General features: G+C 49.5%; 6 protein-coding genes across 6 annotated transcripts; 3 read left to right on the top strand and 3 right to left on the bottom strand.

The window, feature by feature from the left end:
• Positions 1 to 1,703: 1,703 nt before the first annotated feature.
• Positions 1,704 to 3,373, bottom strand: F4807DRAFT_465702 (uncharacterized protein; the record flags this gene model as incomplete). The annotated part of the gene is made up of 6 exons (XM_048002307.1): positions 1,704 to 2,072; positions 2,126 to 2,191; positions 2,744 to 2,794; positions 2,859 to 3,032; positions 3,113 to 3,187; positions 3,257 to 3,373. The coding sequence occupies 6 exons, from the start codon at positions 3,371 to 3,373 to the stop codon at positions 1,704 to 1,706; spliced, it is 852 nt and encodes a 283-aa protein (XP_047848988.1).
• A 4,332-nt stretch (positions 3,374 to 7,705) lies between these two features.
• On the bottom strand, positions 7,706 to 9,895 carry F4807DRAFT_447319 (MFS general substrate transporter). The gene is made up of 9 exons (XM_047999873.1): positions 9,872 to 9,895; positions 9,737 to 9,813; positions 9,612 to 9,663; positions 9,382 to 9,556; positions 9,301 to 9,324; positions 9,168 to 9,239; positions 8,612 to 9,115; positions 8,378 to 8,538; positions 7,706 to 8,302 (listed from the first exon to the last, which is right to left on the bottom strand). Exons 1-9 carry the CDS (start codon positions 9,884 to 9,886, stop codon positions 7,874 to 7,876), a joined length of 1,509 nt encoding a protein of 502 aa, XP_047848987.1. The 5' UTR covers positions 9,887 to 9,895; the 3' UTR covers positions 7,706 to 7,873.
• Positions 9,896 to 10,805: 910 nt separating this feature from the next.
• F4807DRAFT_447317 (sterigmatocystin 8-O-methyltransferase) lies at positions 10,806 to 12,526 on the top strand. Its single transcript, XM_047999872.1, has 5 exons — positions 10,806 to 11,050; positions 11,101 to 11,379; positions 11,433 to 11,483; positions 11,540 to 12,057; positions 12,162 to 12,526. The coding sequence occupies exons 1-5, from the start codon at positions 10,811 to 10,813 to the stop codon at positions 12,337 to 12,339; spliced, it is 1,266 nt and encodes a 421-aa protein (XP_047848986.1). The 5' UTR covers positions 10,806 to 10,810; the 3' UTR covers positions 12,340 to 12,526.
• A 2,088-nt stretch (positions 12,527 to 14,614) lies between these two features.
• F4807DRAFT_334558 (S-adenosyl-L-methionine-dependent methyltransferase) lies at positions 14,615 to 16,309 on the top strand. Its single transcript, XM_047995316.1, has 4 exons — positions 14,615 to 14,875; positions 14,938 to 15,191; positions 15,271 to 15,853; positions 15,995 to 16,309. The coding sequence occupies exons 1-4, from the start codon at positions 14,681 to 14,683 to the stop codon at positions 16,178 to 16,180; spliced, it is 1,218 nt and encodes a 405-aa protein (XP_047848985.1). The 5' UTR covers positions 14,615 to 14,680; the 3' UTR covers positions 16,181 to 16,309.
• A 412-nt stretch (positions 16,310 to 16,721) lies between these two features.
• Positions 16,722 to 18,287, top strand: F4807DRAFT_447313 (uncharacterized protein). Its single transcript, XM_047999871.1, has 2 exons — positions 16,722 to 17,049; positions 17,098 to 18,287. The coding sequence occupies exons 1-2, from the start codon at positions 16,852 to 16,854 to the stop codon at positions 18,043 to 18,045; spliced, it is 1,146 nt and encodes a 381-aa protein (XP_047848984.1). The 5' UTR covers positions 16,722 to 16,851; the 3' UTR covers positions 18,046 to 18,287.
• Positions 18,288 to 18,727: 440 nt separating this feature from the next.
• Positions 18,728 to 20,027, bottom strand: F4807DRAFT_334542 (DnaJ-domain-containing protein). The gene is made up of 2 exons (XM_047995315.1): positions 19,784 to 20,027; positions 18,728 to 19,704 (listed from the first exon to the last, which is right to left on the bottom strand). The coding sequence occupies exons 1-2, from the start codon at positions 19,949 to 19,951 to the stop codon at positions 18,961 to 18,963; spliced, it is 912 nt and encodes a 303-aa protein (XP_047848983.1). The 5' UTR covers positions 19,952 to 20,027; the 3' UTR covers positions 18,728 to 18,960.
• Between the last annotated feature and the right edge of the window lie 142 nt (positions 20,028 to 20,169).

Below are 20,169 nucleotides of genomic sequence, written 5' to 3'. Positions count from 1 at the left end.
TTCTAGGAGATCCTGGCCAAGACTAACTGCAAAATCTTCAATGGTCTCCATATCGTGTCTCAAAGGAGATCACGTGAAAACCAGAGATTTGAAGGCATCAAAACACACGGACCACCTGATAACACAAAAATTATGAAATTGTATCTGACAGTAACCCACGAGGATAGGGGATTAGCCTACGAAGAGACTGCAATATTCTTAGGTCTAGAAGGACCAGTTAGCATATTGGCCCTTGGCCGTGCCATACGCTGCATACCATAACAAGTGCAATATTCTGCTGGCAGTTTCGTATGGGAATCCAAGATTTCTGCTGTCGCTAGCACATGCTTCGAATTTCCATATCAAACTGCCACCACATGGATTCTCTGAGATACAATTCTTGTGCTGGCAAATTTCTATGGGAATTGGAGAAATATGGTGGCGATAGCACATGGTTTGAACTCCCATATAAATGTGGCAGCACAAAAATTTACTGAGGTACAATTCTTGTGCTAGCAAATCTACCTATATAGGAATTGGAGAGATGTGCCGGCGATAGCACATGGTTTGAATTCCCATAGATATCCGTCAGCACAAGAATTATATGAGGTGCGATTTATGTGCTGCCAGTTTTGTATGGGAATCCCAGGGATGTGCTGGCGGCAGCAGAAACTTTAATTTCCCATACAAAATCGCCAGCACATGAATTGTCCCTACCTAGGATTTATCTGCTGGCTGTTTTATATGGGAATTGGGGAAATGTGCTAGCGGCAGCACATGCCTGGGATTGCCATACAAAACAGGCAGCACATAAAATTATGTAAGGTCCGATTTATCTGCTGGCAATTTTATATGGGAATCCCAGGGATGTGCCGCCGCCAGCAGAAAACTCAAATCTCCATACAAATCCGCCAGCACATAAATTTTCCCTATCTAAGGTTTATGTGCTGCCACTTTTGTATGGGAATTCCAAGGATGTGCTGCCGGCAGCAGATAACTTAGATTCCCATACAAAATCGCCAGCACATAAAGTACACCTAAGATAAATTTATCTGCTGGCTGTTTTATATGTGATTCCAAGGCATGTGCTGGCGTCAGCAGAAAACTCAAATCCCCATACAAATCCGGCAGCACATAAATTGCACTCTATATTTATGTCCGCCAGCAAGGCCTGAGGGCATATCCCTTTCGCATAGGACTACCTACAGTTTCCATTATCAATCAACTGCAGTTCGAGTATACTTGGAGTTCAATACAGGCTCGACTGCAGGTTCAATCGCGGTTCAATTGCAGCGCAATTCAACTGCAATCTTAACCATTGTTCTATGAGAGAACAGATCAATCGCAGGTGAATGCAATTCGATTGATTGGTCTGTAGTTCAATTGATTAGTCTGCAGTTCAGTTGTAGTTCAATTAGACTACAGGATCGACTGTAGATCATCCTCCATCCGCCATCTAGCCATCTAGCCAGACTGTAGTCAACTGTCGATCAGCTGCAGTCAAATCGCAGGTCAAATGCAGGTGCGCAAGTGCAGCATTTTTACGACTGCCTACTGTATTCTAGGGACGAGAGTTAGGAATGTCTCCTGCAATGGCAGTTCAAGTCTTCTCGAGCATGGGTAAACGTAGCCAGTCGCAGCGGAGGATAAGAGATCGTCGCATCGATGACTCCTTCAAAGTAGGCGCTGAGTGGGCAACGTCACAAGTTTCTGACGTCAAAGGCTTACCGGGCATTGGCACATTCAGCGATGATAAGTCGAATTGATGCATTGGCCTTAGGGAGAGATATATGACAGCCGGTTTCATCTACGCGCTGACGTGGTCTGTACGGGTGTTTGAATTCTCCTCGGAGGGTACCAGGCTGGAATCTTGCAGGAATCTCCAAGTTACGCGACAAGAGCAAGACACCATCCGACTCTTGTTCGGTCTGCGACGACGGACGGAGTACGGACTCGAGACGTATCTGCTCTCGGAGGTAGTCTAATAGTCGGCGTAGTTCTACGTACCCGGCTTCGTTCGGCATGAACTCCTTGAATCCAGTGACTTCCTCCGGAATATTGGCGGCGGTCCCCGGAGGCGAATATGTGACCTCCTGTCATGCTCGGAAGGCGATGCACCGCTGCAAAGCGCCATCCGCGCGTCTACCTTGACTTCCTTGACCTCCTTTTTCTCAGCGGCACTGGGGGCACCACGTCCGAGGCACTTATAGTTCTGCGGGTATCTAAATAAACGGCGTTGTCCGAACCCGCGTCATCTCCTCGCGCATTGAGGCTGGTTATTTCCGCCGCTGCCTTACGATCATCTGCCGACTTCGCGGTGATTTGAGCGTAAAGAGTGCTCGTGGTCGGGGTTGAGTTGGTTATTGGCGGCAAGCGGAATCGGTTGAATTGGGCCCGTTCGAAATGACAGAACTCCCAGAATGCTCTCCGCCGTACGACACTGGGTACTTGATCTTGAGATCACCGCGATGCAGTCACCAAGCGCGGTTCCGGAAGAGACCCCCGGAAAGTTTGGAAAGTGGGCTTTTGATCGGGTTCGAAAATCGCTACGTTTCCTGCTACTAATACATTGGTACCATACATCATTGTCCCTTTCCGGCCGATATAACCTCGCTGATTACTGTGCACAACCCATTCTACATACAGCCGCTCGCAATCTTGACCCGTCGCGAATACCATCCTGGCCAAGAAGATGCTTCGACAACAAGTCACCGTCTATCTCTCAGGCCACTCATAGACCCAAACATGTGAAAAATCCATTTACCCAGACGAGAATAGAATCATCGTAGTGTTCTGGGAGCGCAGGAATGTTTGTCTGCAGTCACGGGTAGTAGGCTTGATATGAGTCTATTAAACCATCTTTACGGTCCCGTCGCTACTCTTGGAAGAGCCGCAAGTCCGCTGGGCTCGCCGGTGCCGGTCGGGAAGTCGCTGGTGTGGCGCTGCAGCTCGACGTAGCCGCACGCGAACCCGCCCAGCTGGTTGTCGCGGGTGAAAGTCGTGTCGGGCAAGACCTTGTGTCTACGACCCCGCCACTGACGAACTTGTAGGGACTTCGCACGAGTTTACCAGAAAGGGCACCGACATGCCATCGCCGCAGCCGCCACGGCATTCCCGGGGAACGTCACATTACGTCCCTAACCCCTTCAAGGGCTTCGAGACACTCCCAAGGCTCTTTGTCCCTTCTATCTGCTTCTTTCCCAACAAGCTGCGAACATCACGATGTTAGAACTCTGCAATCCGGTCTGATCCACGTATGCCGGCATAATCGATTGACATATTGACCCGGTAGATCGACCACGGAACGTTCAGCCACCTTGATCGTTACTAAAAACCCTTCCCTAGATGACTTCTCCCACTTTCTGGCAGTGGTGACTCTTCCCGTAATGCCCATGTTTCTCGTACGGGTGTAGTATCGCGTTCACCCAGACGGTCAGGTATTTGAGGAACAGATATGCGAACTTGATGCGTAAAACCGTCCGAAGAATTCAATGCAAGAATGCCCTCTCTTTGTCCCCTAACAGAATAATTCCCGATGCTTCAAACGCCCCCGTGAACCCCGAACCCTTACTCCGAATCGTAGTGAATGCCGAACCCGCGTCCATCGTCATCCGCAATCGCTATCATTGGACTTGCTCTTCATATCGAAACAATTTGCTGACAGCAAACCGTTGGCGCAGTGGGACTTCCGTAACGTGCTCGTTCATTGGGATTAAGGAGTAGGGTTGTGGAGCACAGGTAGCCTTTCGATTACGTATTTCCCGCGGGTGACGTTCATGTCAGTAATAGGTCCCTAAGTCAAGCGTAAAGGGAGTGCAGAGGAGCGGCGTAGCCGCTGCTAGTATATAGCAAGTATGAGATGAACTAATAACGCTACTTCCTCTAAGGTTGAAGGGGGCGAAGCCCCCTTCTTATACCTTGCTAACTCGCGTTTACCTAGCAGGAGGTCCTGCGGACCTCCTTCTAACCCTATTCCACTTATGCCCCTGACAGTTCACGATAAATACTCCGGGGATCTTGCGTAGGTGACAAGATATCAACTGTAACGCGTTTTCCGAAAGCTCCGTAAGCCCCGGGGTTGACCGGCTCCGGCTCCGGCTCCGGTGGCGCGATTTCGCCGGCGAAGTCTCATCCGCCGTCCTCGCCGAGGTTGATCACCGCATTGTTGCCTCAGCATCAACTTCAACCCCAACTCCAAGTCAAAAGTAATCCCTGTTCGAATATTAGATGACTGGAAGCCTACGCCCTGTATCTCAGGGGCATATAGATCCTACATATCTATGGCCCTTTACCCAGGCTACTCCTAATAACTTGACCTTGTAATATAACAAGTAGGTACGATACTCATAACCTACGTCCATCTCAACAGAGCCGAACGGAAGCATAAATCTAATCGGAACGCACCACCACCATCGTAGCACCTCCAACAGCCCATGCCCGTCAGTAATCCAATGGAAGAGCGGTATCTCCTTAGTGAGCACAAGACTACATTCTCCACAAAACGGGTAGTGTACATGGTGATGATGGCTTAGTGGAGCGACTCAGTGAGCGTCGAGGCTCTTGAGATGATTGTAAAGTGGATGTTGCCAACCAGAATTAAGATTTGGAGGGTGCTAGTGGACCCTGGGGACTGTTCGCAGTACAATTACAAATTCTGGTGGAGTTGTAGTCTTGTGCCAACCAATGGGTTATGGAACCAAGCAAATCGATATGCCTGAGGACTCCCCAATGACGAGATATTGCCTAATCCGCGAGGCCGCCTGGTTCCACGAGCCCTACACGATGACGACCTAGTTTGGAAATTGGGCGTCGAGAGCGAGCTGGACTCCCGGCCTTTAAACTAGCGGCGCGATTATTACTAGGCGATATCCGGACTTCAACGGTTTGACCTCATGCGTAACATCTGAGGACCATGAGGGTTGTTAAATCTATAACAAGGTAGAATAGCTCGGAACTTGTGTTCGAATTCAACTAATAATTTTCTTGGCTCCATTAAGGCCCTTAATCTTTTCTCCAAAGGGATCTTGTGGACCTACAGATTTAACTTCGAGGCAATGGTGACATTCTAGTCCTGGGCGCCTGGCAATCTCGTGTCGGTTCTTTCTGCATATATTGATAGTCTGATGAGTCTTCCGCCAATGAGGTTCAATAATTTTCAACGCATACCGCTTGCTCCCTAACCCAAGTTGTCACAGGGCAATTAGGTAATCCATCCATATAGGGACCAGCCCTGTTTTATGCCAGCTGAGCGTGGGTATATCTAGCACTACATTCTATAGGAACAACGCTCCCTTTCTTAACAGATCATTCCGTTCACTATGGTAGAGATCCGGCACTGTCAGACTGTGTGACATATGTGCCACCTATATACAAAGGAAAAGAGCCTCACTATCTGACCTCCGGCTGTAAGCCTCGCGATCAAAACAAGGTTGCCGACCTAGACCTAAAATAACCTAGCTCCTGGCCATCCAGTGGGCCCACTATCTAAAGAGTGGATAAAAGACGTGCGTTCCCTCCTTTGTAGGCCACTTCCCATAAAGTCAAGTGGAGCAACACCTCATTGGTGGAACGCTCATCTAGTGTGTATGGAGCCTGAATCTGAATATCTATACGTCTGAAGTTCAGCTCTAGAGCCTGAACCCCTCACGTTCAGGGTCTCCGGCACTCCCAGAGACTACAGCTCCGGAGAATCCTTGGAGCTCCTCCCTCTCCAATACCAAGACCATATATCATGGTGTATCTCTAGCCCTGGCGTTGCTTAACCCAGATCTATTAGATCCAGATCCGGGGAGCACACCCTCCCAAATCTACCCTCGTAGAGTCTGGTGAGGTCATCCTTTCCTTACGGCTGTATATACCCTAGGAAAATCTGTTCAGTACCCCTAAGCTATTAGCTCCTAGATTTCTGAAGCTGTATGCTTTCAGGAGTCCTATTCTCTACACCCTTCGATTGAAAGTTATAGGGCGAGAGTTTCCACCCTCCCAATGCGTCACAACAGCTCTGAAAGGATCAACCTACTACCCCCATTATGATAGTCTCCCCTTCGTCTATGTAGTCCGGTGCCATCTCAGGGCCTAAGATCTGATCGCGGGCTCGGCGTAGGTAAGTAAGTCATCCAGGGAGTTATGGTTGTCTACTCCCTGGGAATAAAGGGACGCTGGCGGTTTATTTGCTAGCCCACCAGGTCTGATATCGTCTCCCTATAAGACTGCACTTACGTGCGTTAATAACGCCGTTTCGTCTAATCGATACAGTCCAGGGCCCTGTTCAGTCCGTATTACCGATCGCTGTCTCCTTCAGCGTCGCATCGTCTATGTCGCCACGAACAGCCTTATCCAATCCTCTAAAGGGTTGGGAGTAAAGGATCAACCTTGAGCCGACTTTCAAGGTGACAACAGGGTTGGCGCCAGTAGCCTGGTGAGGTCTGTTCCCGCCCGGCCTGTCAGAGACCAATAAGCTCCCCCGTGTGTTGTACTTCAAGGTGCTGGAGAAAGAATGGCACCTTGAAGGAGAATCGAGCCCTGAACCGACCTTGGTCAGATCCGTCGCGGTAAAAGTTTGGGTAAGCTCGCACCAGAATAAACAATAGCTCTCCCTGTAGAATACTATGTCATATAATAAACGAGCAGTACAAGGCGCAAACCCTAAGGTTAGCCGGGCTCATAACCTGTCACGGGCCAAAACCGAAAAATAAGAGTGAAGGTTCGGGACGATCTGGGGAGCAAAATGCTCCCAGGAGGCCTGGTATTTATAAGCGCAGGAGCAGGGCCTAGCAGGGGCTATAGGTCCACTTATTTCCCTGCGACAAAACACAACGAACGATATGATTTATTTATATTGTGCCCTGAACCTTCAGACAAGGCCCTCCAGTTGAGCACTTGGTAGTAGCCGAATTATCTCATCTTAGGGAGACAACGTCGTGAACGCTGGACTTGCCGCCAGCATGTCGCTGCATGAAATCCAAGTACCTTCACCCACCGTACCGTATAGACAACCACATTCTACGACGGGAATGTTTTAGTTCGCCAATGGTAACGGCCCAAACACCGACGCCGTTGGCACCCAGTTCGCGCTGTGGAGGGCTGGTCACCTCAAAGTGGTACATTCACTCGGTCGTCAACTCTTCGTTCAATGAAGCTATGTATAGTCGAAAGTAACACCGCGAATCCCGGTAACGTTTACGAGGACGGAATAATAGTAGGTCACTTGGAGGTTGGATAACATGAAAGCCGATCACCTCTTGAGCAAGATTGTACATCATAGGGGGTTTTCCGCAGCTACTATCGACTCCGGCACGCAGGACTACGACGAGACCTGTAACTCAACGATGCGGCGCCGCTACAGCATCAAAAAACACGCCCCAGGCACCACAGAGTCGTCCAGGAAGTTCTTCGCGTTCAGTTCAGGCACACTGATGTATTTTAAGATACCTAGGTATCGAACTATAACCACGATTCATCTACTTATTGATATGATCGCCATGGGAGATTCTAGTCCAACGACGATTTGGCCCGGGTCTGTACCGCGTAGAAGCGTGCCATTCGGTCTTTAGCTATATCCGCGGTATTGTCACTGTGTCAGAAGCTTCCTCTACGAGAGCTAGTAGTCAAAGGTATCGGGAGTCGGCCTGTACGAGGCTGCCGTGTTGGCAGTTGGGCTTTGGCTGTAGACAAAGGAAGATTTATATATGTATACCGCATCCCCTGGAGGGGATTAGTTACAGCCCCTCGCGCAACAACGTTGTTCTTCCCTAGCCTCTTGGTTCCGCCTCGTGACAGACCCCTCATATAAGCAGACATGGTTTCTAAGAATCCGGTGCTTGGCCTAAAATTATACACATGGTTCTGAGTCCCGCATGAACAGTCGAAGAACATACAGTCGTAGGCTGCGACCTCAAGCTGCCTTTGCCCCATCCTCTGCCGACTGGCCGAGACCTTTACCGTCGCCTTCGGCGTCTTTACTGGCCCCTTCCTTCTTCCTCACATCATGCCAGCCCATTCCCCACAGGAATATCCCGCAAGCCGCCGCTAGGCCAGCTGCTAGGTAAAAGATGCGGTCGATGCTGTTTGCGTATGCAATGGTTACACCGGTCAGGTCTTCGGCCGAGACGAAGGAGCGGAATCCGGAGACTCCTGCGCGTATAATAGCTTCGGGTTCGACCCCTGGCGCATGAAGGGGAATCTGCGTTTTCAAGGTCTCGAGGAAGATGATGTTGTAGAGGGTCATGGTAATGGTAGGCCCGAAAGCCTGGCCGAAGATAACAAAAGCGATGCTGGAGGCGAGCTCCTCGCCATCCATGGCCGCTTGGATAGCTATTATAGGCTATATACCGTTCAGCGAGTCAGAAAGATGTGAATACCTAACGTCTGTATGTTGCGATACGAAGACTTGACGAACCAGTTGTAACCCGGCGCCGAAACCGATGCCGCCAAGGATTTGGAACCCTATCCATTGACCATCTGGGGTGTCGGGTTGGAGGAGGGAGTAGAGACCGGTTCCGGCGGAGAGGAACACGGTGGATATGACAGCTACGGGAATCACGTATCCGATCTTGCTCACTGGAGTTAGGCGTCAGTACCTATCTGCGCTGCGCTCTGAACTGTTCGTATGGGAAATGGCCTTCCGACTTACCTGCCGCTCCTGCCATAGCAGCCGTTATGAGCTGCGAAACTATCATGGGAAGTAGGTACACTGCGCTCAGCATTGCGCTGGCTCCTTTGACAGCCTGAAAATAAATCGGGAGATAGTAGATGGCTCCAAAGACCGCGGACATCAGGAAAGCTATATAGATCCCAGAGGCCAATACGTTCTTTTGGCTGATCATGGCGAGAGGCAGCATTGCATCGTCTCTTCGGGATAGATTCCAGAAGAACCAGACGACTGCGGTCGCCGCGGCGCCACAGAAGAGACCTATTACCTGAGAAGAACTCCAGGGATAGGCCTGGCCGCCGAACTGAAGAGCGAGGAGAAGTTGCAATACAGCAGGCGCGAAAAGAAAAAAGCCTACAAGATCTAGATGTTGATGCAGTTTCAGGAGCAGCGTGCGGGCTTTAGGTTTGATACTCTCCTCGGGGGTGTGCAGAAAGGCTATAGCAAGTATGGCCGCTGCGCCAACCGGGACGTTTACATAAAAGCCTAGGTTCGTCAGTGAATTATCGAGCAAGAGATAGGGACGGTGGAAACGTACACCAGCGCCAGGTACTGTAAGATGTGAAGGCGCCCCCTATCAAGGGCCCTAAAACAAGTCCAAGTAGGTTAACTGTCGGTTGCGAGTTAGTCCGTTTCACGGCAAAGGTGTTCCTGATGAATGTGAAACTCACAACCCATGGTCAGTCCTATTAGCACTAGCCAACGATGTTAGCGATAATAAGTCCATAAAGATTTTGAGAGCCGTCGCTTACTTGGGCGCTTCTGAAGGGGCGCGCAATTTGAAATAATGGCGATGGCACCGGTGGCGATGCCTGCATTCCCAAAGCCGGCAATAAAGCGACCGACAATGAACATGGGCGAAGAGATAGCAGCACCGCAAATAATGGAGCCGATTTCGAACACGGCAAAGAAGACGAGAAAGGCCCGCTGAGCCGGGTCAGAATCCGATTGCAAACAGAAGCAGCGCATATACAATACGAACCTTGGTATTGAAATACTTGTAAATCCTTCCTGTCAATGGCTGTGGTGCAGCACTTGAGGGTACGGCAACGTTAGACGCTCAGAGCTCTGGATGATAGGAGTTGAGGGTGTGCAAGGCGTACGTACCTCCCGAATTGATAGGCACTGGCGTACCAACCGACGTCGGCGAGGGAATGAAACTCGTTGGTGATCCTCGGTATGGCCTGGATCAGATGGTATGATTAGCCCTACACCCGACATCGTCAGGGAGACCAGACTTGCCGTGCTGACGATCATATTATCGAGGATGCCGAGGAAGCTGGCGAACGCCATGGCGGATACGATGAGGAAGAGCTTGGCGCCGGTCACATATTCGGGGTTGGGCCTGGGCTTGAAGAAGACCGGCTCCATCTTCGCGTCGGCGTCTGGACGCTTGCCAACCGCAGAGGTATCTTCTGGTGGCATGGCCGGTCCAGACGAAGTCTTTTCGTCCGAGACCTCCGCAGTAGCCATCGTGGGGTATTGGAGAACAAGCGCGGATCTGAAGTCTGAACGTTAAGGGATAATGTCTTGCAGAAGCGTGGGCTCGGTCTGGAAAGGTAAGTCTGAAGACCAAGAACTTGGCCAGCTCAGCCAGTTGGTTTTCATGTATTCTGATAGAAATGACTTATCTGCCAGGGAGGCCAAGGCCTGTCTGCCTGCCTGCCAGCCAACCATATAACACACCATGTTCAAGCATCAGATACATCATCTCCGGCCGCGCAAGCATGTGCCTTCTGTCTGTCCAACCAAGCCAGTAGGCTGGAAGCCGGTATGTAGCTCTCGTGCCTCTTCAAGGCAAGGCTGTACTTTTTTACCCAATGCGGCGCAGTTCGGGCCTTCCTATAATGCAACTGTACAAGCTTGCAACGGTAGGTTGGCCACCGGTGTGGTGTGAAGTAAGGGGTTTGTTTGGAGCAGCGTTTGTTTAGAGCAGCCCAAATAACGTGTCCCTGCTGTGCGACCAACACTTGAGCAACATTCCGACCTGGGCTCAGACCTCACAATTTGTGCAGAAGCTTGACCAGTCCAGTACCGACAACAGCTCCCCCTCCTCTGAAGTTGAAGCTCATCCTGAAGCTCTATTTCTATGCCAACATTGTTCTGTTCCACGAACTACATTGCCTGCTCTCTCCGTTTTTCTACTACCCTCAAACTTCAGCATCGTAGCCCTCAGCAATCATGGCGTCACCTAACGACACTCCCAGAATCGTTGAGCTGGCTACTCAGATCAGCGCTTCTGTCAACGAAATGCAGAAACGTCTGTCGGACCAGGGAGTGCCATCTCCAACCTTTGGTGAAGATAGTCCCCAGTCCTTTCCCGCCGACGTGTACAATCTCCGTACTCAAATTCTTGACGCGACTGCCGAGCTCAATGAAGTGCTCACAGAGCCTCTGATGTTGATCTTCAAGTTTGCTGCAGTAAGACGTCCTTCTTTAACTGAAGCCGTTAGGTACTAAATTTCTGCCAGATCTCCAACCTCGTCAGTATCGATACGGTCTGCCGGCTCGGCATCCTGGATATGGTGCCTGCCGGTGGGAAGCTCTCCTTCGCGGAGGTCGCTGAAAAAACGGGCCTGTCCCACGCCGAGGTCAGGCGTGTGCTTAGACACGTGATGGCCATGCGTATCCTCCAAGAGCCGGAGCCGGAAATGGTGGCCCATACCAAGGTCTCCAAGTTCATGAGCCTCCCGCACATCCAGGCTTGGGTCCAATTCGAAGGCAAGGATACATGGCCAGCCTGCGCTAGGGTGAGTTAATAGGCAGGACATGAGCTGATACAGTATCCTTATGTTTATCACAGGTAGCGGACGCGTTGGAGAAATGGCCAGCATCCGACGATTTCAAGGAAACCGTGAGTACACATAGTATTTCTGCAGCCGGGTCTTAGGCTAATTCTGCTATCTGCAGGGCTTTGCTCTTGCCAACGACGGTAAGTCGGTCTTTGAGGTTCTTCATGCCGACCCTGAGCGAGCAATGCGCTTCGGAAATGGCATGAAATCCCTAGACCATGTCCCAGGTTGCGGCGACATGTTGGTATCGAAGGCTTACGACTGGTCATCTCTCGGAAACACGTACATCGTGAATGTCGGCGGGGCCAAGGGTATAGTCGCCATGGACCTCGCCAAGCACTTCGAGAAGACGAAATTCCTGGTCCAAGACGGGCCGATGATGATCAAGGGCGCAGAGGTTCCGGAGGAGCTCAAGGGACGCGTCGACTTTATGGAACACGAGCTCTTCGCGCCACAAACGGTGCAGGCCGATGTCTATTTCTTCCGCATGGCGTTCAGAAACTGGAACGATAAGAACGCCGTCAATATCTTGAAAGCGCAGGTTCCTGCTTTGCGACCCGGGGCGAAGCTCCTTATACAGGATAAGTGCATGACTCCGCCAAACACTGTTCCGATTAGTGAAGAGCGGATCCAGAGGTATGTCATGTTATTCTCCAAATATGTTATACTATTCTCTCAAGGTGTCGACTTGAGTACCGCTTAAAAGACCATAGTCGCTGATTTGACGGGACTTGTGATAGGGCAATTGACATGAGTCTGAAAACCTTTTTCAACACCCGCGATCGATATCTGGACGACTGGAAAGCTCTGCTAGCAGCCGCAGATGAAAGATTCGTCCTTCATAGGGTGGTTCAGATCGAGGGATCTCTACTGTCGATGCTGGAGGTCCACTGGGATGTGTCTTCCGCCAAGGCCTAAAGGAGTTGCCGTCAAACTTAGACATGACATCAAACTGAAGTGCCTCAGTCAATTCAACCAGGGATTATCATGCAGATGCCAGAAGAGGCGTCATCTTGGGTGTTGTGCCACAGACTGCGAGTTGCTTAGGATGGGGCGTCCCGGGGTTGTTACTACAGTGCATACGCTCTTGCCAGAATACACTCCTTTGATCAAATTTGTTTTGTCATTGTTGAATTATGCCCTATGTAAGGTAAGGTGCTCCATTAGTGCATGTAGGCAAAACTAGAGTGGCCAATTGCAGACCCGTAGAGCAGACCCGTAGATTTGCAGTAATTATACATATATGTATATTCTTAGCCATTATTACCCACTAAATGTTCTCCGCTAACTCACTGTTACTACCACCTTTGATTATCATCAAGTAGGTAGGTATGTACAATACCTATTTAACTGCACCACCTACCTAGCTATACCACCTATCCCTTACCATGCCCTTGACCTCGTAAATATCAAGTATTGTGGCTTGCCATGGTCAAATCTACGATGACCATCACCGCCACCACCACGTGGAACAATGGAAGTGCATTATGGGTAACTCTCACAATGTTCACGTCTTATCTATGCAGCTACCTCCTAGAACCGTAGAAGCCTCCTTCGCTAGTTGCTTAGATGGAAATCATATTAACTTGTTGGTACGATTGGGGGTTACGGCTCGCCGCACATCCAATTCCCTTAACATCTGTTGCCTACCTTGTCCTGCCAATAGGCATGTTCCTTTGCTTCAGGCGCCCTGTCGGGCCATTGATGACACGAAGCGGAACCAAGAAGCTAGGGAAGAACGACGTTGTTGCGCAAAGAGCTCTAACTAACTAACCCCTTCCAGGGAACGCGGTATACATACATGAACCTTCCTTTGTCTATAGCTAAGGGCTAGCTGCCAACAGGGCGGCCTCGTACAGGCCGACTCCCGATACCTCTGACTACTAGCTCTCATTGAGGAAGCTTCTGACAGTCCGTCTCATTAGATATAAGGCATCACATTGGTTTTGGTCCAAGTACTCGTGAATGTTGGAATTTTAGGTGGCTGGAAGCCTGCGCCACTGTATTTCAGGGGATATATATACTATATAGATCTCTACCTACTCTTAGTGTCTTAACCTTCTAATACAACAAGTATGACACTCATAAACTGCATCTATCTCAACAGATTAACCATCTTGGGAGCCCCCAAATCGAGCTTTGCAGTGTAGATGAGTCTTTCGTCATCAACAAGATTTGTGCCAAAGCTCGTACGAGAGATAACCAAAGATGTCTGCCTTAAGTTTACTTCAGGTTACGCTCAATCTACAAGGCTTTCTTTGCCTTGAATTTACGAAGGGTATATCCGAAGTGTCAGGGGGTGGGCCCGTCGTTGAAGATTTGGGTAACAGAGTGGGTGAGAGTAGCCGGTAGCTCGCCATTGGCTCGCTTGTATGTAGTAAAAGGCCTTGATTAACGCCTGTCCATTTCCTGAAACGCTTTGGGGACTTCGTCCACTTATATATTCTCCCTAGGTATCATACAGGCTGCAACTAACCAGCTGTCATCTACCCCCTTGCTCTGAACCCCTGATACGATATCCCTGGATTGATTACCGATGATACCAATGTATATCCATATACAGGCCAATAATTTGATTAGCTACCTGATTCGACTGCAACTGGATTCTATATATCCCATGGCTCTGTGATGATAGGTATGGGTTGCTGAGTCATCATTGAACCCCTATCCTTACTAAAGGTCCATTTCAAAATATCAACCTTCGCTCAAGCTTTGTGGGCCTAGGTATTCCTTCCATCCAAGCTCCTTTATGGAACACAATTTACCAAATTAATGACATGAATTGCTATTGTGTGAGTTTTCTCGCCGTCATTACATAGGTACGGCTGATCGTCCTTTGCGAAAAACTAAATCGGAATCCAAGTTATAATATACCTTTCGGTACTAACCTACCTTTCCGGCATCAATGTCCGGATCTATAATCTTGCCATTTAACTTATTAGATTCGACAAGACATCTCGTTCGAGTATGCTGACAATCTGACTTGTTAGTTACATAGGTAAGCACCAACTGCATGATATTTGCCATATCCCGCATCATTGTTGGTTGGATTTCACAAAGGACATAAAATTTGAGATCCAACAAAGAGGAAATACCACCATGTTGGTTGACTGATAATCACACCCTTAACTTTCGATTAGAGCATAAATCTAGAAGCTTGGCCCATCCGTGGCTTTTATTTCGAGTAAGCTATCCATATCATTATCTGGCTTACTTTCTAAGCCTACTCTGCTTCACTTCTCTTGCGCGCATCTGCACAATGTCTTCCCATACGTCTGATCATGCTTCCCATATGGAGCGTATAGCTCAAGCGCTTGGTAAGGTAACGGCAGAAAGTGATAACTTTATGAGTGGCGACCTAGAAGCACGCCATAGGCTAGTCTCTCGAGCAGGGGAGCTTGTTTCTGCAGCGGAGACACCTTTCGAGTCACTCTTGTGGAATATATGGGCACTGGTAAGAATTTTACGATGCGCAATGGATAGTATCGCGTGTACGTTAACTCTGAATCATCTTAGCCAACTCGAATTGTCGCCGCACGCATTGCTGTGGATTTGAAGATTTTCGAAACGGTCATGTGTGATGGAGGCCGACCCAAGAGTACGGAGGAGCTGGCGACACCTACCGGAGCTTCGCCAACTCTCGTGAAGCGTATTGCCAAAGCTTGCGTTTCGATGAACATGCTTGATGAACATGGACCTGGTCTTTACGTACCGAATGATTTGACTAAGCTCATGTCGAAGCCTGAATACGCTGCTGGTGTCATTTTCAAGTTCGTTGTCATCTATCGGTCTCCTATGTTGCCATTGTTATACTTGCCCAGGTGAATTGAATGTGGCTAATTCGCATAGCTTCGACATGAACCAGTCGTTATTCTCTCACATGCCTGCTTATTTGAGAAACACCAAGTTCCAGAATCCCGACGACCCCTTAAACGGGCCTTTTCAATATGCAAACCAGTCTGGATCGATGTTCACCTGGCTGGCCGACCACCCGGAGGTCTTCCATGCTTTTCACCTCTACCTGCGCACGCTTCGAACCTATCGGCCGAGTTGGATGGATATGTACCCTGTGCAGAAACATCTGGTGGAAGGCTTAAATGTTGACGGCGATGCGTCGGCTTTCGTCGACATTGGCGGTAGCACGGGTCAGATGTTGGAAGAATTCCGAGACAGAGTGCCAGAGTATAAGGGTAGGCTCGTTTTGCAGGACACCTCAGACGTGATATCTGCTGCAGCTGCGGGGCTGGGAAATGATACTCGCATCGAACTACAGGTTCATGACTTCTTTGCTCCGCAGCCTATTAAGGGTGCGCGAGCTTACTTCATGCATTTTATACTACATGACTGGCCGGACGACCGGTGTCGCGAAATCCTTGGTCACTTGAGAGACGCCATGGAACCCGGCTACTCGAAGATTCTAATCGGTGAATGCGTAAGTTCCCTTGTTTCTTGGTGTAGTTTCCTATTGCTTGATCTTTCGAAGCTTCAACGCAATGGACGAACTCTGTTCAAGTGGTATATTAGATAGGTATCATAAATACGCAGGTCTGAGGCGCTAACATTTTCCCCGTAGATTGTTGCCGACCAAAAAGCAGCTTGGCAACATGTAGCACTTGATCTATTCATGATGGCTCAAGTGTCGTCTCACGAGCGCACCGAGGGTGAGTGGCGTACGCTCCTCGAGAGCTGCGGCCTAAAGATTGCCGGCATCTACACGAAAGGCGAGGGCAACGAAGGCCTAATTGAAGTTGTGGTTTAAAGACAACTCTGCACGGGAGGTGAGAGCTAGTTACATGGTTACTATCGGTTACTATGTCAGATAACCCGGATTGTCCAAAGACACGGTAGAGACATGTAATAAATACCCATTCAGACAGATAAATACCCCTGTTTAGAATATTCTTAGTAACCATCCACTGTTCTATCCTAGAGATTTTCTGCTGAACGCGTCATGACAATCGTGTTGCAATGAATGCAATCGTCACTTATCAACTTGAAAACACTGCCTAGAAAATAGGGGAACCGGTCCCGAGATGAGGTCGTATCCCCGCGTCCATTTTTGTTGGTCTTTCATCTTATTCGGTATTACCAGTTACGTATTCTCAGAGTGCGTACATATTACTATCACTGTAAACATCCCAATGACCGCCAATCAATTTGATATACCATGTCAACAAGCCACAAACTTCATGATCAAAGCAGGCAGCACACAGTATCTGACACGTACAAACGTTGGCGAATGAAGTATTGGTCAACTGATACGTATGATTGATACGTACCTAGGTATGCAATCATGCCTAACTTAGGACATCAGCTTTGCCATATGCCATACCTCAGGCTTCGCAACGTACACCTCGTTGTCTCCATCTACCAAGGTACCCACAAGGAACGGATTGAATACAGATCCACATTCTAAGCGGGTGCAATACGATGGAGGGAACTACAGTTTCTAGAGCAATGAAGAACATATACTCCCCGCTTTTTATTGAACAGGCTCAGGATGAGGCTCAAGACGAGCCCCAGACCGCTAAGCAGCCACCCGATCATGCCGACCCGGGCGAAACCGTCGCGGAGTATCTGCTGGAGAGGAGCGCAGAGTTTCGCAGGGTCAGCGCCATTCGACAAAAGGTCTGCGGGAAGAAACTTGCTTATCTTCGACTGTACTAACATATATAGGGATGGGACAGCCCTGAGGGCGATGTTTACTTCCGACAACTGCGCAAAGCCGCCGACGAAGCGGATGAGAATTCGGCACCATTCTTCTATAAGCTGATGAGAAACCTCGGGAACGAGCTTCACCAATCTACGAATGCGTTTGCGATACGACGGCCCCATCCCTGGGAGCCGAGAGGTCGGGCGAGGATTCTGGATATGTGCATGGCTCCAGGTGGCTTCCTCGCGACGGCGTTGGATAAAAACCCCCGTGCCGAAGCCCTAGCATTCAGCTTACCTATTTCTGCCGGCGGACATACGGTTCTTGTCCCTAGTTCTAAGACTGTCGAGCAGAGGTTCTTGGACATTACGATGCTCGCGAGAGACATGGGTGTCGAAGATATTCCCGAAGACCATCCGGATGCCGGCAACTTCTTGCCGCGACAATTCGAGCCGGATGATCTGTTCGACTTGGTCCTATGCGACGGGCAAGTTCTTAGGATACACCCGAGGGCCCCGTATCGCGAGAACCGAGAGGCGAAGAGGCTCTCGTTTACGCAGTTGGCTCTCGGTCTCGAGCATCTCAGGCCTGGGGGAACGATGATCGTGCTCCTTCACAAGATCGAGGCGTGGGACAACGTGAATCTCATATGGAAGTTTCATCAATTTTCGTCCGTCAGAATTGTGAAACCCAAGAGGGGCCATGCGAAGCGTTCGTCGTTTTACATGGTCGCTACCAATATTCGGAGCCGTCACCCCCAAGCTATTCAAGAGATCAACAATTGGAAGAGGGTCTGGAAAGTTGCTACGTTCGGCTCAGATGATGAGTACGAACGAGTACTCTTAGAAGGGAACGTCGGCGTGAACGAGCTTCTTGAAGAATTTGGGCCGAAGCTCATAGATCACGGAACTGGAATCTGGAGAATCCAGGCAGATGCTTTGGAAAAGGCGCCGTTCATCCAGCGAAAGTGATGATATTAGGTACCTGTCTAAGAACGGTGTTTTGTTGACCTGGGGCTGATAATGCGGCTCGTTTCATGTCGGTAGTATGTCCAAAATTGTAGTCCGTATGCAAGGCTTTGATTACGAAATATTGATGATGTTGGATAGATGCCTTGTGGTTAATCGTTTGACTTGAAGTCGTCCACGTGCTTGACAAGAGGTTGGAAAAAAGGGGGAAAAATTCAACTCGCCCCCCTGAGCTAACGATAAACGACCACGTTCCTATTTAGGAAGCACTATGTGGGTCATCTAGATCCGTCAAAAACCATGAGGCTCCCAGCGGATACAGTGGAAGGGCCCATATCCTCTTTATTCACCAACCGTCGCCAACTTCAAGCGTGCTGCTCATCGTTTACAAACTCTCGTATGTCGCAAGATGGACCGATTTCTAATAATGAATGCTTACCTGTAAAGAAATGCGAATGAGAAACCCACGAGATATTGTAGAGGCTCATCAACTATCGCGTTAGTACTCAACTCAACGAGTATGTACTATTGATATCTTCCTAGGTAGGTAGGATCCGAAGTTAGAATAGGGGTGGTCTCTAGGTATTATTCAGGTCATCCCTCGAAGCTACAGCTTTCTAGTCCAAGAGTATCAAGCTTGGTATCGCTCTCCGCCTAGAATGTCAGCTTAGCTGTTGAGTGAAGATTCGGTTGGACATTCTGGGCATGTTTCGAGAAGTTAGCTAAACCATCTTAGTACATACATACCAAGTTACAACAAGACCACCGGGCCCTAGTACTACCTGTGACAGTACCTATGTGAAACAATCTAAGATATACATGATTCCTTATAATTAATAATCATTCGCACGCTATCAAGTCCTCGAGGTGTCATGAAATACCCGAGTTCCCTACCTCATCACCCGCACGCCGAAACCATCAAAATAGACAATACCTGGCTTTACAGGTGGGACACGCTGGCGCGCTGCATTCTGGACACCGAAAAGACCACTTGACACGTGTCACTCCGCAGAATACGCAATTTGCTGGACCGTTCTTCATGACCCATCCCAGGTCCGGGTGGTGGAAGCACTCGTTGAGCCGCGTATATGCGGGCTGCGCCGGCTTCGTGCGACGACGGTTTGCCGCTTGTCGACGATCCGCCTCTTCTCGCATCTGCGCCCAGCTGCGGCGCGCGGTCTGCTGCTTCTCTTCGATCAGTATGGCCCTTAGGCGCTCTTGCGCTGCTAGTTCCTGTTCGATTCTGATTTTCTTTGCTGCCTCTTCCGACCTCCTTTCGGCTTCCCTTACCTTTTCCCTACGGATTCTCTCTCTCGCCGCTTCCTCTTGTCGTTCGCGGGCTCTCTGCGCAGCTTCTCGAGAACGCTCCTCAGCTTGCCTTTCCTTCTCCCGTCTTATTCGCTCATTCTCCGCCTTTTCTTCGGCGGCTCGTCTCTCCTGTTCCATCCTACGCATTCTCTCGGCTTCCGCTGCTTTCCTTTCTTGTTCGGCTCTTTTCCTGGCGGCGCGCTGCTCCTCCTCGGCTTGCCTCCTCTCTTCATCTTTTCGCTGGTAGTTTTCCCATTGCTTATATCTCGTCCACTGGTCGCACAAGTCGAAGTAGCGGGCGTCGTACGCCGCGCGTTTAGCTGCGTCGATTAAACATTCGTAAGCTTCCCGAACCTATGTCGGAAGACATTCCAATTAGACAAATCTACGACTGCCTCTGAGGTGATCGCTCGCCGAGATTCTAAATACGAACCTTACGAAATTCGTACGCGTCGACAGACTTGCCTGGCGCTTTTTTATCTGGATGATACTTCCTCGCCAACCTATGAAATGCCCTTTTGATATCTCGAGCATTTGCCTGCTGCGATAATTCAAGGTCTGCGTAGTAATCCGAGACCCTAGGTTTCGTGAACTGGTCCATTTTTCGTGTAATGTTCGTCCCGCTTAGAATAGTCGAAAGGCGAGCTTGATCAAAAATATCGATACATAATTCGTAGCGTTGCAAATCAGCAGCACAAACGGTGGAACGGGCAAATGGGAACCTACCAAATGCTTCGAAGCGTGTACTACATCTATTGGCTTCTTCTCACAAGCCACAAGCAACTACCCGATACAAAATCGTGGTCGAGTTCAGGACAC

This window comes from Annulohypoxylon truncatum (assembly GCF_022578515.1).
Source record: "Annulohypoxylon truncatum strain CBS 140777 unplaced genomic scaffold F4807scaffold_57, whole genome shotgun sequence".
NCBI classification, from domain to species: Eukaryota; Fungi; Ascomycota; class Sordariomycetes; order Xylariales; family Hypoxylaceae; genus Annulohypoxylon; species Annulohypoxylon truncatum.
This window is presented reverse-complemented; position numbering and strand designations above follow the sequence as displayed.